Here is an 18155-nt window from a genome sequence, read left to right on the forward strand (position 1 = left end):
CACACACACACACACACACACACACGCTCTATATTGATTTATTTCAAACATACGTCGATTTCAAATGACGGCGATTGCGTAAATCAATATTAGCGAACTTGGAGTTACCTCATTGGCTTCCTTTCTAAGATAATTCCGGGTCAATTTCAATTCCTTAGCACAGCGCTTCTGTTTGACAAGTTGTTCGACGTATCTCTCACCTTTTACTACATCAGTACAAACTTTAGCACCCATGGCAAGGGTAAACGCTTTTCCCAGACCTTCGCTAGGATTCTCATCCTTACAAAAGGCCAGCAGCATGGCGGTATAATGAACCGAGTCCGGATTTACCAGATACATGCGGCAGAGAAGTTCCTTTGCCAGCATCAGCCTCAATATTGTGCTGCCGAAAATTTAATCGAAAAATTGGTTGAAAAAAAAAGAAAGCATAAGGATTTATTTAAAAGAAACATTGTAAAAATTTTAATCAAAAAAAGTATTTAATTAAATAGACGATCAATTGAAAGTAATTAATCAAATGGAAAATCGTTCACGAATGAAAAATTAAAATAAACTTCAAATCAAATTAAAATTTTTAATAAAGAACGTTTTAAAGAATCGTTTTTGAACGGACTCAATCCTCTTTTAACTTCACAAATCCATATATATTCATTTTTTTTCAGTGCGCTTTCCATGTACATACCTAGACTCATCCTCGCTCCTTTCTATGAAATCGCTTTTCAAGCTCGAAACACGCTCGCCTAATTGTGCCTCCTGGCGCAACATTATATTTTTTATCGTATCTGAATTGCTGTGATCAAGTTTCTCATCTGTGAGACTCTTGTAAAGGGTGGAGATTTCGAGAAACCATAAGGCTGTCGAATGGAATTGCTCGCATGTGACCACCTCCCTCGATTCAGGATCATGCATCCTGAAGGCTGCCCGCGCCTTCAGAATGTCCTCGTGCGACGGCACAGGCAAATCCATCGCGTACAGGATAAATTCTCGCCACTCGATGTACTCGGCGGCGCCGAACAGTCTTTCGATTAGTATTTCGATATCCGGAGGTCGCAGTTGTCGCCAGGCGCACGGCACGAAGGGCGGATAACAGTCCTCCTCGCCGCAGGCTACCAGATCCTGGAGGACATAAATTAGGACGCGTTCGCTCACAATTCCGCGCGGGGCGATTCGTTGGAAAATGTCTGTCAACCGGCCGAGTTGAACTATTCGGAATCGCAGAGGTGAAAGTGCTTCCTTAATCGGGACAGCGAGTTCGTGAGCTTCGGGAAACATTAAGATGTTCGGTCTTACGACAAATTGATCATCGTCTAATACTAGTTCCTGCTGAATCGGTCTCTTTTCCTCGATGGCGACGCAAAAGACGTTCGCCATTTCGTTGATACTCTCGATTTCACGTTTGTATCTAAAAATAGAGTATGATACATGTATCATATCTAACTTCTAAAGGGTAATTATTTGGATATATAATATTAATATTAATTAGAAACAATTATATAAATAATTTTTTTACCCAAATAATATTGCCATTTATAAAATATAGTAAACTTTGCGTAATGTTTTTATAGAAAGATTAATTATTAAAGAGTTGCTTTTCATTTAAAATATTAAAAAATGAATTAAATGAATTAAATTACTCTGCAATAAAAATAAAGCATTAAGCTTTTCAAATTTTAAATTTGCTCGAGCAGATAATTAATTTTAATAAAACAATTCACGCTTTCTATATCGAATATTTCCACGAAAGCAATTTACGGTATTCGTGCAAATTTTGCGGTCTCATTAATTTGCTTAATAAAAGAATAACATTATAATTCTATAAAATCACCTTTCAACAATACGATCGTAAACGCGATGGAAGGTCTGTCTCATAGTATCCAGAAGAAAGGTCACGTCTGCTCGAGCAGCCGCGTTTAGCACGTCCAATCTCTGACGTATACGGCCGATCTCGTACAGAACAGCGTATCGCCATTCCTCGACTAGATCACGATTTCTTCCCGCCGGCCTCGTCGTATCGAACGAAGCGTTTCCTTTGCCTTTAATTTCGATTTTTGCAATCACGGCTTTTTCCTCTTTCTTCAACATCTCCAACATCACGGACGAAACTGAATCAACGAGATCTCGCACTTGTCGAACATTATCTTTAATAATAATGTAAACGGTGCTTTGATCGGGATCAAAGCTCTTCGATACGTCGATTAACAAAGTTTCGAGCTCGGTCTTGAGTTGACTCTTATCTACGACTAGAGCGGAAGCTTCAGCACTCGATTCAGTCTTCGTCTCTGACACCATTCGCTCTTTATCTTCCAGTGAGGTCTCCTGAAGAACGTCCTCCAACTCGAAAGTGTCGAGAACGATTTTGGAGAACGGCGATTCTTGCAGTGGTTTCTGCAACATGGAGGTGTAATAATCCTGAAGGAGCTGCATAGTGTCGACGAATCTGTCAATTTCGGTTTGCAAGATTCCGATATACACATTGACGAGAACCAGGGCCTTCATCAAGATCCACTGATTGCACAGCGTGCGTCTTCTCTCTTCTTCAGCCTCGTATCTTCGCGCGTCGCACAACTCCCATAACTCCGTTCGAAAGTCGTCGACCTAGCGCGGAAATTTTGAGATTAACAACGAAAAGATTAATACAAGTACCTTTGGTTATTTATCAAAGGAAGAAGATTTTATATCAAAGGTAAATTAGAATTAATTAATGCAAATAAAAACTTAAGATTATAATAGCAAATTCTAAGGCCTGTCTTTTCTTCCTTTTTTACTACATCATTATGTCTAATTACAATTTAGTTAAATCGGATTAATATATGTCTTGATAGTAATGAAGGAATACTGGCAAAGTAGTTTTATCAAGAATAAAAAATTAATTAATCTTTAATATATTTATATTTGTTTTATTTAAAACTTCTGTGTTTACCCGGCAATGCAATTCGCATTTCATATCCAAATCTTCCCTAAGATCTTTATCAATTTCATTAAAAGCGCGATGAAAATCTTGCAACAAGATCTGCCGTTTGTCAGGTCGATCGACGAACTTCATCAAATTCCTGAAAACGAGATTTTTGTAGGGCATGATGGCTGATATATGCATTCTCTTCAAGAAAAAAATCTCCTTTAAATGTTCAATGTATGCCTGCTCAACGTTTTCCCAAAGTGTAGCCAAAATTTCGAGTAAAGCTGGAGGCTGAAAGAAATCTAGCCATTGCCAGCTGCTTTCTCCAGGTTTAGCATAATCGTTTGTTAGCTGCGTTTGAGCTTCCGGTTGTAAATCGTGACTTTCAACTTTGATATCTTTCTTCTCTTCGTGTTCTTCGTGTTTCCATTTGGATTTTGGTATCAAGCGTTTAATAACTGCCGCTTTTGAATCAATAAGACACTTTTGCTCGTCGTGATATGTCTGTAGAATCTTTTCTGAAAGTTCCAAGAATGATTTCCTTTCGTGAAAATGATCCATGATAAGTTTGACCAATTGTTTCAAGGTTGGAAGATCGAAAACATTGTAAAAGAATCCATATGCGATATTTTGATTAGCGTAATATCCGTCCATCGAGGTAGCATCGTCGGGCAGAGGTATACAAGGCTGTTCTTGACTATCTATTGCCTTCGGCTTTGGCACTGCCTTGATATACATTGTCATGAACGTTGTAGACGGAGTACTATAATCTTTTGCTTTGGAAATTGGGTTCGGCAATAATTTAGAATGCCTGTTAAAATTACATTAACTTTTAGAACATTCATATTGCAAAACAATTAATTATCATTAAATTATAATTAAAAATTAGCTTTAAATCAAGATTCAAAAACAGTGAGCAAAGTTGAATTAACTCTCCAATACGCTATTATATAAAATAAAATTTATAAATAATAAATAAATCTGAATATACAGAATGTTCGCGAGTTAAGCCGCCAAACTTAAAATATGAATTTATAGGACCTCAAAACAAACAAAATTTTCCTCTAAAAATTTTGTTCACATATATAATCAATATTTCGAGATTACATATTAAAGAGAGATTATTTTAGGTATTTTTTTTTAATCAAAAAATATTTCGACATTATTCATTCCTATACAGTCCAATAACTTAAAAAGTCAATATCTTTTAAACAAAGCATTTATGAGCAATTTTTTTTAGAAAAAAATTTTGTTTGTTTTAAAGTTCTAAATTCATATATTTTAATATAATAAAAACCTAATGATTCATATATTTTAAGTTTTAAGCGGCTTAACACGGAAACATTTTATATAAATAACATTAATATAATATTAAATATCTTTTCGGAATCAATATTACTTATAAAATCATAAAATTATTTCAACATGAATTGATCGAACGCGCCTGCTTATCGCGAATATGTCGACCTCGTCACTTTCAAACACGATTCTAGGTGACAGAGGATCAATGTCTTCAACTTCGATATCAGTAAGATTGACGGGTTCGGCAGGTATCTCGCGTCCTGTCAGCGCTTTCTCCAACATCGCCATCTGCTCATATGTATTCGGATAATTTATTAATATCCATCCTTCGACGTCTCCGATTCCTTTTAAGTATTCGATCAGTATCTTCGTATTCAACTCGTTCGAAATCGGTTGACCCAACGTGAGAAACTCGTAAGTCCATTTGCCTAAATATTGCAGATAGCAATCAAATAGCAGTCATTGCTATTTCCGCGATCAAAAATAAACAAATATCCTCGGCGAATAGATTTTTTAAATTCTAATGTCTAATTAGGTATGTCTCTATTATTAAAAAATAAATCTCTAAATATAGTACTACTTGATCTCTAACAAACTGTTTCTATATACATGTTATTCGCTGAAAATGGCATCGTAAATCACGATTTCGAGATTAATTTTCTATAACAAAATTATTTGATTTATGTTATTAATAATTGATTTAAATCTCTGTTCTAAAGTTCCTTTACCTATGCATGCAGCATCGCTTAAAATCGGGTCCATATCGTCGTAAGGTATGTGTTTAGGCGTTTGAGTTTGTTTCTCCTCGGCTGCTCTCTGCAGGGACGTTACTAACTTCGCTGATCGTTCAATTTTCTTTAGGTGACGCTCCCCCAAGTCGTCCATCTTGTTCTTAGCGTCCAATCTCTTGATGTCTCTCGCCGTCGCCGAGATGATGTTCAGATCGATGTACTCCACGTCGCGCATTTCCCGCTTGTAGCTCTCCAGACAATGATTGATCGCGTCTTCCATCGTCAGCAAACGAATTTCGGTATTCTTCAGCAACCCTCGCAACTGTTCGTACGAGGTTGCATTTGTTACACCTAAGACAATGGCCGCGACCTTTACTCTAGGCACTGGACAGCCCATCACTTCGGCCGGATAAGGATACAAGATCTCCAACAAGCGGTGAACAATGTAACCAAGCACAGTGCGGCCTAATCTATAAACTTCCTCGACTCCCGCTTCTCTCTTCGGCACGAATTGATCCCAGGGCGAACTTAGGTCCCGATAACTCTCAAAGTCTGCATCAGCCAGAGATTGTTGACGTTCCAGTCCCAGCTGAAATAGCCTCTGCTTTTCCTCAGCTTTTAATTCCTTTCCAATCTTTATTCCCTCTTCATTTTTTATTTCTTCTCCGCTATTTTTTCTTGCCTCGTATTTCTTCTTCACCATTACCTCATCATTTTCACTCACCTTCATATCTTTTTTTATTTTTTCTACATCTTCTATTTCTTCAACATCATCAAAGTGGTCCATAGGTTCAAATATCGGTTGGTTCTTTAGAAATAACATTTTCCATTCGTTCCAAATGCAATTTGGAATATGATTACCATTTTCTTGACGATAAACAGCAATTTTCACCGAGATGTCCGCGAGATCGTTAATAATTTCTGAACAGATGCTTTGATGTTTTTCTTTCATCTTGCGCACCTTTAAAGTGTAAACACTTTACATTTACCTTTTCCATATAAAAAAATATTAATAATTTTTCATGTACATATATTTAATAATTAAAATTTATCATAATCTCTCTTATTTATGCGCTATTAAATTCAACATATATGTACATATGGTATAACTATTTTTTTCAATGTTTAAAATTATTTAATTTATATATAATATCGTTTCTCTTTTACTTTTGTATAAATTCTTTTTCAGTTGTTTTTTTTTCTTCCTTGCATATCAAATTCAATATTTTTCTATTCTATCCTGTTTAATTTCACTTAATATCATATTGTCAATATTTTAGAATTATTTCGTGTAACCACCACTTACATTTTTCTTTCCATTCTTAGCAGAATAGATTTTGTCCTAGGGCATAATAAAATATTGTCACCCACTCACCTTTTCCTCGCGAATTCTTCGACGAAGCTCGCGCATTCTACAGACCTCCATTTCCACCTTTTCTCTCTCTTCCTTTATCGCTTCTTCACGACGATCTTCCTTCAATCGCCGTTCGCTTTCTCTAACCTTCAGCAATATGGCATCGACTATCCTACGATTCTCCACAATTCTGTTTCTCAAGTCTCGCACCTCGCACAGCTTCCGCAACATTTGTTTCTCGTAACGCGAATGGCCCAGCACTTTTCTGCCGAGAGCTTCGTCGAAGGATCTGTCCTGTTTCCTCAGCAATCGTTCCCAAGCCTCCGCCATCATCGTTGTCTGCGTCTTCAGCTTCAATTCTTCAGATTTAGCCGTTTTTTTGCTGCGCTTTTTCAAGGAGCCAACATATTCCGCGGCAGCTGCGGGATCCTCGATGCAGGACACGTCCAAGATACTCTTCGAGGGGCAACACTCGACCACTTGGTATCTCTTCTTCGTCTTGCGAGCCGGACGCTTGAAAGTGAATTTGTCTTCCAGTCTTTCGCTCTCCTTCTGCTTCTTGTCCGGCAACTCTTCCGGGACGAAGTACTCCATCGGCTGTATCACAGGATACTCCATGAGTGACTCAAATCGCTCTCGTTCCCGTCTGCAGGCTTCCGTGATTGCCCAAAACTTGTTTCTGTGCCAGAGCACGGTATCGGCTGCCTCGATTAACGGCGTCGAAAGAGGATGTTCGGTTGGTAGATAAGGAACTGGATGCTCGGACACTGTGGAAACTATGAATCTACTGGGCATGTACCTTCGCTCTTTCTGAAGAGCGATAAAATGCAATCGGTCCTTGCCCTCGAGGCTCAGATAAACCTTGTAGAAGAGCTGGAGAGACGCAGCACCTTTACCCTAAAGCGTCGTTCTTATGCAAATTACCTCAAATCACCTATGGTGTCTAGTATCTTTATAAAGAAGTATGTAAATTGATAGAAGTTGATATATGTATATAAATTAGTAAAAATGATATTTGTTTCTAAATCAACGATATCTGATAATACAATTCTTTTGAATAATAAATGTTTATTTTTTAGAAAACTGAAAATTGAAATTAAAAATTTTTTGATTTTATTCTTTTCCCTAGCCAGTTTAATTTTTCAAATCTCCCTATTGTACTGCCTCTGCAAGCGGTACTTTAGAAATCTTGTCGATGCACTCGTCGTTCAGCGTGACGTTAATGAGCTTCAGCCAGATTCCTAGGGTTTTCAAGTTCACCCTGCACAAGGCAGGATCTCGTGTGCAAAGAATGGTGCTCAGTTGATTGCTACTGATTATATCGTAGCTGTGTAGGATGTGGGCCAGCAGGGAGCCGTCTCTCGTGTAGCGGCTGAACGCCTCCGGCGTGAGATCCATAATCACACCCAGTCTCGTACGCAGCCATGTCTTCAGCGCATCGGCCATTTGTGGGAATTTAGCGATTTCGCGGAATTTCGAATGTCTCGAGTCCAGGAGTCGCGTTTCCGACGTTGGCGACGTGATCGGGACATCGCGACTTGACAACTGTGATCGTATGAAATTAGCATCGCATGCGACGCCGTCTGAGAACGTGCGAATTTTTCAAAAAGAGCGAGAAATCAGTAACGCAGAATGGTAATAATAAAAAGTTGATAAAGATAATAACAATATTAATAATGTAATAATTAAACGTTTATTTCTTTTTTATTTATTTACGCTTTCTCAGACTCCAAATCATTTTTGCAGATATATTAACGAATTTAATGTTTTTAAATTTAATGTATGCACGGTATGCACATTCATGTCCAATGATAACAATTTCATATTTTAAAAATATATTATGTATTTTGTGCTTTTATTCGTTTTATATTGTTAAATTTCAATAATGTTAAACAGAAAACTGTTTTTTCAAAACCTAAAGATTTTCAGTTTCGTTTTAGACCGTAATTGTTCGTGGATGAATTAAGAAAAAATATATATATATGTACATTGTCATAATAGAGAGGCAGAACGTAAAATATGCTGCAAAGGTGGGGAAATAGTTATAGAAAAATGAGAAGCCCAGGTTTGATATTTCAAAACATCAATTTAAATAACCAATAATTCATTCACACATACAACATGTGGTATATATATCTCCTTTAATATTAAAAATTAAAACTTATAAATCATGCATATAAAAAGTGTGTATCCTTGTTGTTGCTTCTGCTTTTCTCTTTTTTATTATTATTTTTCCCTTACACTCCGCTGCATATACACGTTACAGGCCTATAGGTACAGACGGTATAGGTAAAGAAAATCGTGGGTCGTCACCTTTTTCTTTATTATCGACTTCAGACCAACAGCAGCGTCGTATTGAGCATTGGTTCGGCTCGCCAAGAAATAATGTTACGGATATTTTCGATTCCTCTTGTGTGAATCGAAAAACGTAAGATCCTGAGTCGAGACTCTCATGGGACGAGTATGCGCGCGAGAGGATCGTTCTCGCGTAATATCATCTAGTCTTACGCAGGACGAAAAAGGACGCGCACGGTTCCTCCGTGTTTTCTTCCCAGGGGAAAAAATGGGTGAATCGAAAGAAACTCGATCTCGTGAATAAAATGGAATAAAATGAAATAGAATAGTATTCTTTATAAAAATCAAACTAAAAAATTTTTCATGTTATTTTCTCCATATTTTAAATATTGACACCGTTTAAAGAATTAAATAAAATTAAACGAAGCAATGACGTATTATTTAAACGATTAATCTACCGATTAAATGGAACGAATAAAAATTGCATAGTTGCAATTTCCTGAATAACTCATTTTATTCGCAATAAAGAATTTTAATAATTTCGTAATTATATATTAAATATGCTAATATTTGTGTTATTCTATAAATAATACTTTTATCATTAATCTTGGTTTTGAAAAAAAGAAATGCAGCTTTTTAATGTATTATTTACTTAATAAATAGGAAATTAAAACAGATTTGAAAATAATTATTATAATTGATAATAATTATAATTGAAACATGAAACTAATGGCTGCGTTCAGCAGAAAAAGTGGCTTTGCAACTGTTGTAAAATTCTTTAATATGATTGGTTTATACATTTAGATCCATGAAGTACTGAAGGCAAGGGCCAATGTTGAAAAATCTCACAACAGTTGCAAAGCTGTTTTCTCTGCTGAACGCAGCCAATGTGTCGCTGATTTCGAAGCTTTTTAAGAATTCATAGTTTTTCAGAATAAACCTTTTATCGATTTCTTCCGATTTGCCCATTTTTCGCAAAATCGCTCCTGACGGGCATTGTGTGTATGCATGTATGTATATCCTTAAAAAAAAATTCAAAACGGAAACAAAAGGGCTATTGTCGACCGGTCGACGTGACGCGACTTGACACATTGGCAATATCCGCAACAGGCTAACGACGTGCAACAATAAACTCGCCAACAAAAAAAATCCTGTCGTACCGTTATCAAGAATTATTTCAATGCTCCAGATTATTTCGATACTGAAAACAATCGGATGGTCGGAATTCAAAAAGAAGATATCGTAAAAATACGCCTGATACCTTCATAAAATGCAAAAGTCGATACTAAATTGCATCTCGGTACTTTTTTCCGTATCTTGATCAAAAGTTTCGTGGCGATAACTTTACTGCTTGTCGCAACAAAAAAAAGAAAACAAGAAAAAGAAAACACTATTGATGCCCTCTCGAATGTTTCTAGTCGTTAGACACTCGCGAACTTCGTCGTCGCGCCTGTAAAGGTTTCCACGGTTTCTGGCTGCCGAAATTTATTTTCTCGATTTACTCCCTCGAAGCAGCGGGGACCAAAAAGAAAACGCCGTTCTGGAGAATCCGTTCACCGCGCGACGCATGAACGGTGCCAATGGAAATGGAAAGTAAGAAACACGGTGGAATATCTCCGACGAGGCTCGACTGTGCACACAGTGCCTGGTCCGTATGTAGATGGTTATAATTAAGTACAATGACACGACGCCCCTGATTGGATTTATTCCTCGTTTACTCGATATTGTTGCACTCACTCACGTCTAATTGGACTCTCATCATTCTTGTCTCAAGTATATATTCCTCGGTACAATATAATACAACCATAATAGCAATGATCGCAATAATAATGGTAATAATTATTAATTAATAATATTAATAATAATAATAGTAATATAATAAAAATCACCATTGTCTCCACTCATCATCGTCACCGTCGTCGTTTCACTATAATGTATTTATAATATTTATACCGTGTGGTGTGTGGATCCATACAATTACATCATCGTATCGCCGCGAGTATAAGTATATAATTACAATCACTTATTAATATTCACAACTTAATAATCGTTCATCACTGCTCTCCTCCTTTTTTTCCCCCTCCTTTTGCTCTAGAAACAATGCGTAATTTATTGTGTTTGCCCCGTTCTGCCGTTCGTCTATCGTTCACGATCATCAATTATTAATCATTATTATTGTTGCTGCTTAATTGTATATACAGAAGAGGTATATATTCAATAATATTAATTAGTATTAGTATTTATAATAATTTAAGTTTACGCTTCACACACGTGACTACTGTATGTGTGTCTGTGTCTATGCTGTGTGTACCTGTGTGTTAGTGTTTCTAGAAAAAAAAACTCGCCTTATTTCCGTTATCCTTTTCTTCTTTCCGCTTTAATTTTCCATTATTCCTATACGAGGCCAATGTATTTTGGAGAGTTTTATCACGAGAATACAATTTTCCGGTGACATTCTCTCTCTCTCTCTCTCTTGGACTTGTCATGTCAGAAAATTATTCTGCCGAGAGTCGCTCAATAATCGAACACTCGTTAAAAAGTTCACTTAAATTCTCTAGATAAGAGAGCTTCATTGTGTCAAAAATTAAAATCGAGGAGAATAAAAACCCCTGTCGAAGAAGTAAGATATCTCAATCCAGGGGAGAGTAAAACTCTCGCGGAAATACATGAGACCTCATAAAGTGTCCAAGAACGAATCCGATGCCTGCCGGATCTTCGATGTCCCGATAAGAAGATCGTCAGCGAGGAAACGGGCGAACACATCAACATCGGGATTTCAAGATATCGATCGTTTCGATCTAATTCTCGTAGGTCGGCCCTGCCGACGTCGATCTTCGCCGAGGACGAGGCCGGAGTCGAATAGGGGACTCCAAAAGAGTCACATAGATCGGAAGAAGTACATTATTGCTCGGGCGATTGGTTCTCCTCCCTATTGGCTAGGGGAAAATCATCGGGAGCATCGATCGGTCAGGCGTCTTGGATCGTTTCGGCCAAAATAATCGACTAACTACTCGCTTGTGGAGCTCCGATGCCAGTGAGACAAAAATTATAAAATAACTCGACACGCGTATTGATATTTTAATACAATGAAAATTTTCCGTAGATTAACAGAAAGAAGCTGAAAAATTTCTCGTCCCACGTGGCGTCGAAAAATCAATGCTCGTCGAAGCGTACATACACCGATCGATTTCCGATCTCTTGCATTTCGTACGCGCGAAACGGAAGGATCGCTCTTTGGAGGAAGAGTGCTCCTTCTCTCTATACGGGCGACACCGGAACTCGCCGGACTCGCGACGGTATCCCACCGCCGTCACTTCCGGCGCTACGTTTTTCTACGTACGAAAGAACGGGCTCGATAATTATCTAGAGACATAGCCTAAGTGATAACGTAGAACGCTACTCTGTTCTGTGTGTATCTCTGTTCTGTGTTTGTATGTTCTCCTCTCGTTTCTTTCTCTCTCTCTCGAATGTTCTCTCTCTCTCTCTCTCTCTCTCTCTCTCTCTCTTTCTGTCTCACTCTTTCTCTCCAAATTACTCTCGCTCTCTCACTTTCACTTGTGTCCTAAGGACTAATTTACTTTTATAAACTAAGACGTCGCCTATGCGCGATATCTACCTCATCGCTAATTGTAAGTTTAGCAACATGGACATTATTATTTTGTTTCTTTTCCTCAATTTCTTCACCTCTCTCCCGCGTCCCGTTCCACCCACCCTTTGCCCACCCAAGTTCCGCTTCGTCGTTCAAAATATTCCATTTTTGTTTCATATTAATCGTCCCCTTTATCGCGCTAAGAAAAAGGATTATCATTTATATCACACGCGCACATGCACCCATACTTCACATACACACACACACAACACACACACACACACACATACACACACATGCATATACATACATACTCTTTCTTGTTTTTAATCAATTTATTAATTAATCGTTAATTATCGTCGCCCTTATAATCACGGTGTTTCTGTCGGATTTCTCCTGCCTCTCTCTCTTTTTCATTTATATACTAGATTCTATATGTATATATATATAACGGGTCGAGATTTTCCCTGGTTTCGGAAGCGATTTCGGCGGCTGTCAAGATGTCGACGGGATCATCGCGAGTCAAAAACTCGAATCCTGCTTCACGAACGCGCAATATGGTCACGGTAGCTTCGAATGGTATAAGAACGAAGCGAGATCGAAAGCAAGAAGTGACGAGAATCGGAAATAAAATCGCGCAAGAACAGTCACTAGAAGCAATCAATTCAAAGAGAAACAAAATAAAAAATAATAGAAAAGCCGAAAAATTAAAAGACAAAAATAATCGAGCAAGGATGGTGTCACAAATTATTTAAGCATTGAATCGGCGAAGAATGAAGAGCTTAGATGAAGAGATTAGAGCAATACAATCAGCATAAGAAAGAAATAAGAAGAAAAAACAATTTAAATGTATTTAATTAAATACTTAATTAAATATATATAATTGATTACTTAAAATTTAAATATTAATATAAATATATAAATTAGCAGTTATTAAGATTGAAACGCTCGCAAACACGAGTGTTGTCTTAATATCTGTTTCTGATTCCATGTTCTATTGATTGGTCGTTTATTGCTCACTAGATTTCGATCTTCAAAGACGTTACTTTAACGAAGCGACAAAGCTTCAGAAAAGCTTTCACTCGTTTTACGGATAACAAAATATCCTGATAAAATAGGAGAAACTCGATGTCGCCAAGAGAAAGGAATTAGTATCCCCATTAAAATAACGTCTTCGATTACCTTTGTTCAGTCCCTATCCTTGTCTGCGGTCGTCTTTCGATCTCAAGTGCTCTAATGTGGTTTCTCTTCCAAAGATGTCAAGAAGGCACGTGACTGAAAGATACCCGCTATTCTCTACAGTCGTTTCCTCTCGCTCGGCGCCGATCGCCCCCGGTTTCTTCTTCCTCTTTTATTTTTTTCTTTCCTACCGATATTGCGCGTTCCCGGAAACGTTCGCGCCGGATTATAACAATCGTCGTATACATTCATGTTCTAATACGTATATTGAGAAGAGTGGGTTGAAATAAGTTCTGAGCCAATCGCGATTGATTTGCGATTACCTGAAGAGACGCGCCGGGGAATCGTCGTAGCGCGGGTTTTTCTCTTTGTACGAGACACACACCGGGCGGATACATCCCTCCCTCCCTTCCTCCTTTCATCTCTCCCTACACGATTCTGCGAATAGTATCCTTTACTCTTCTTTTTTATCTTTATTATTATCCATTACTATTTATTATGTTTTACTTTTACTCGTTATATCGTTATTCGTTACTCGCTATCGTTTATTATCCTTGCTACTACGCTTGCTTTAACTATGGAAACGAGAAGAACATGGTACGAGAGCTGCCACAACTACGGTATGTACGTATGTGTATCTATATCTGTGTGTGTGTGTATGTATAAGGGTGTGTGTGTGTAATTTATGTATATGACTACCTACGTGTGTACACACACACACACAGAACGTTGATCGAGGACGTCCTCCGGTGTGATCCGGGTCGCGCCACCCCCATCCCCCATCGTTCGCTTTGATAAAAAGTTTCCGAAACCGGGCAAATATAATTATCACTTCGCTCTTTCACTCGCTCTCACTCTCTCTTTTTTTCTTTCTCTCTCTTTCTCTCTGTCTCTTTTTTTTTTACGGCGTATATCCAAAAATCTTTAGAAATTCTGTCTTGCGGTATATATGTATAGGTACAAATATCGCGGGGAGAGATTATCATAGCGAATATTACAAAATTCTCGGTTTTTCTCCCTCTTTCTCTCTCTTTCTTTCTCGTATCGCAGACGGGAAAGAAATGTCGCAAGCGATTTAGCGATTCTCGAAAGTGATTTAAAAGATTGTGCTGGCTCACAAGAAGGAGCTGGACGAAATTTCATCAGGAATCACATAGTTCATCGAGTTTTCCCTCAGCGCGCTCACTGTACGAAGAAAAAGGCTTTTTGCAGCTTGTAAAATGGAAAAATAGTTGTATCTCTCTCTCTCTCTCTCGTTCTCTCCCTTTCTCACATCTCACATTCTCACCCTCAACCGCGCCTCTTCGCCTTTCGGAACAGCTACAACTTTTTTCTGGGTTTTTTTCTTGCATTTTTTTTTCTTTTCTTTCTTGTGTGTTTTTTTTTTCGCTTAAGTTCGACGAGAGTCACCCTGTGAGTACACGCACGTAGGGCCGCAGAAATTACCCTGTGTGTGCAAGTGCAAATGCCCAAGAGGTATAATCTGGGTACGCTTTCTTTTTAACTGCTAAGTATCGTCCGCTAATTAAATGTAATTGACTTTACTTAACGTGCGTGGTGATGGCGAGGGCCATAAAATATATCTTTTATGCGTCACGCGTTTCTCGGGATGACACATGCGCGACGAGTTTTGCGAAGTGGCAGGGCGGAAAAGATATAGCTAGTCCACGCTCTCTAAACATCGAAATGTTTCACTTTGAAAAGAGAAGAGAAAAATTGGCGAATCAAAGATAGACGGAGATTTTCATTCCAGGAAACTGGCTCTAGGAAAAAGAAAGCTTTTGTCATTCAGAAGTATGTCATGTGAAATATTAGACAAGTATATGATTTCTTCCTGAAAGACTGTCTTTTAACAGACAACCTAAAAATTTCGAATTTATTGTCTAATTAGAATTTTATGTTCAATCCCCAATTATTGAAGATTGAAGAAACATAATTTTATACATAGAACGATTCTTTTAATTAACTTACTTTTTTACGGGATTAACACCTAGAACGCCGGGAAGATGTTGCGTTCATTTTAATCTTAGTCGCATTACTTTCGATGAAGTATTATTGCAAAATACAACAATCTGTAGTCCTGTAGATATACGCTTTTGACGACGAATTAGGCGCGTAGGGTAAAAAATAGCGCGGCAAAAGGATGCCAAAAGTGCTTCCAACTTCTTTCCCCTTAGTAATGAAGAAGCTCGTTCGTAATATGCGTAATATGGAACATGTACACAGTGTTGACATATGAAAGAAATTGCGTTGATTGATAAGGGATATTCGTCGCGGGTCTACGACGCGACGACAACTAGCTGAATTTGTAAAGATTTTTGGCGCACTACTCTCCGCTTTCGTACACGCGACAGAATCGAGACTTCGCTTATTTGTAGCACATACTTCGTAATTTTTTCTTTAACCTTGTGTGTGCGATACAATTACGTGTAATTAGCAGTATCATCATTAGACTTTTTATTATAATTAGTGTTACAAAAGCTTGATTATATTTGGATCGGACTGTAGCAATATATTCACATAACTATCGTCGTGGAAAATAAAAATTTTAACGTTTACATTATACAATTATTCTTCATCATCGTCCATCGGTTCGCTATTTATTTGTAGATTCTCCTCGTCAATTCACGTAATAAATACAATTATTTCATTATAGTTATCATCATCAGCATCATCGGCTCTCCCAACCCAGTTTCATCCTCGTCCATTATTACGTTCCGTTTCGCGATATTCTAGTCAAGAAGTGTTATCTCCTTTTATATCATATTCCCCTATATATAATATACGAATCACACGATCTAATAAAAAATAATAATAATAATAATAAAAAATCCAATAAACGTTCGGCAAAGATTCACATCTTCGCAAAACAAACTGAGCGAAAATCGTCCCTTTTCGCCGCTTCCTATACGCGATCGATTGTAATTTCATTCCGACCGATTATTGCGATTTAACATCGAATACTTCCCTCGGTTATACTTCGTCGATTGCAAAATATTAAGCACCGTGAGTTCATCGCGCGACACGTTGTACGCGAGATTGCACGAGAAGGGAGTAGTAATCGTTTGTCGCGCTACTACTCGGGGATACTAAGGATATAATCGGTAAATCGCGCGGTAAACCCCGCAGCGTCCCAAACGCTACTAACGCAGAGATCGATCGTTGTCGGCATTGCACTACCTCATCCTCTTATCTCTTTCTCCCCGTCGACTCGAATAAAATTAATCAGCGTTCGGCCAATTGTGTTTCTTACGACTACGAGACTACGAATATGAAGTATCATGAATCGCGTATCTACTGGCACTGATAATAACGACCGAGACGAAAGCACACAGAGCGGAGATGCAAAGTATCCGAACGAAAGAGGTACCACGCTTACGAAAGAAATCAGTATATCGCGCGAGATCGTGCGAACACTCTCGTTCACACACAGCACTAAATTCACAATAATCAATTATTATTTTATGTACAAAAGAATCCTATGTCCCAATCGATCGCGTCCCTTTCCTTACCGCGATACGATCGGCGTTTCTCGAGACTCGGCGTGTAAAGCGCAGTTTCATTTCTTCTATTCTCCTCGCGCCTTACATGCGCCTCACACACGCTCCCAATTTGCATTGCGCGGCATGCATAACGTCGTACGGAGCCACGTGAATTAAATTATTATTAACAAATGTACCTAACTTATATTTTTCCCTCGCGACTTCCTAAGCGACTTAGCGAAAACAAAGGACAGCCTCGTCCTGTGGTGATCGCCCGCTACACCTGCACGACACGAAGATCGAGCGACTTGTAAGCTCTGTGGTAAATTTTCCCTTAACTTCTTATCTCTCTGATATCTTTATGCCCCGTACTCCGCAAGGGCGTACAGGGGTGGTCGCGTTAAAAGGTTATCATATGATTCAGAATTCGTGTGTTCCCGTATGTGCTTAACAATGGTACGAAAAATATATAGTATATGTTGTTCGCGCGCAAACGATAAACGCGCTCGACCGACCCTCTCGGAAGGCTGTGACGGGCGATCAATCACACTTAATCCTTCGGAAGTTTAAAGGAACGATCATCCAGTTTCCGATGATTGTACCGATCTTCAAACGATCATCACAGGAATGATATTTCTATGTCGTTTCTCTTTCGCGTCGTACTTTATTGCTATAAAATGCACGGCAAACATTCGTCCACAAACACATAATTGCGGGACGATCGGAGAGTACGGAAACGACGTCGGCTTTCAGGCTGCAGAGCGAATAAACTTGTACCAAAAGAAAAGTCAAGCAGCCGCGACTTGGAATAGAAATATCATACCGTGAAGGACTTGTAGGTTCTTGGAGGAGGTGTTCGGAGAGCTCGCGTTGATCAAGAAAAAACGAATAAACTGAGGGGAAGAGAGAAGAAGCCAATTGTCCAACAACCCCCTGGGCTGGCAGTAGTTGAGGAGACAACGACGCGCGACGCGATAATTTCCCCTTCATCCAGGCAGTCTCATCGCTCCCTCTCCGATCCTCTTCTCCGCAAACTTGTCCCCCGATCCTGGAGATCTCCCGCGATCCTCTTACCGATCTCCATTGCTAAAGCGCAAAAAAGAAAGCGACGAAGGTGTGTCTTGAGTGTTCGGTGGCACCTGTCAAAGGTGCCGTATGGCGGTCGCGAGTCTCGGTTCCCGCAGAAGACGTCCGTCGTCCAGGTCACTCGGATCATTCCAGGAGAGAGAAGATCGAACGGGGAATTGTTAACTGATCATCTTCGAGACTAGTTTCGTCACTTGATCACATGTGCTGCCAAAAAGACTACGATTTGTGCCCCCCCCCC

The 18155-nt window shown here is 38.7% G+C and overlaps 1 protein-coding gene across 1 annotated transcript in view; it reads right to left on the reverse strand.

Moving 5' to 3' along the window:
- Positions 1-7840, reverse strand: part of LOC105454650 (sperm flagellar protein 2-like) — a 9329-nt gene extending 1489 nt beyond the window's left edge. The window contains exons 1-8 of the mRNA XM_011697423.1: positions 7463-7840; positions 6305-7180; positions 4927-5890; positions 4341-4626; positions 2921-3707; positions 1826-2595; positions 683-1402; positions 109-382 (exon numbers count right to left, since the gene is read on the reverse strand). Coding sequence (XP_011695725.1) covers positions 109-382; positions 683-1402; positions 1826-2595; positions 2921-3707; positions 4341-4626; positions 4927-5890; positions 6305-7180; positions 7463-7729 — 4944 coding nt within the window. The 5' untranslated portion in view covers positions 7730-7840. The remainder of the gene's footprint in view (positions 1-108; positions 383-682; positions 1403-1825; positions 2596-2920; positions 3708-4340; positions 4627-4926; positions 5891-6304; positions 7181-7462) is intronic.
- Positions 7841-18155: the final 10315 nt, after the last annotated feature.

This window comes from Wasmannia auropunctata, unplaced genomic scaffold (genome assembly GCF_000956235.1).
Source record: "Wasmannia auropunctata unplaced genomic scaffold, wasmannia.A_1.0 LD335977.1, whole genome shotgun sequence".
NCBI classification, from domain to species: domain Eukaryota; kingdom Metazoa; phylum Arthropoda; class Insecta; order Hymenoptera; family Formicidae; genus Wasmannia; species Wasmannia auropunctata.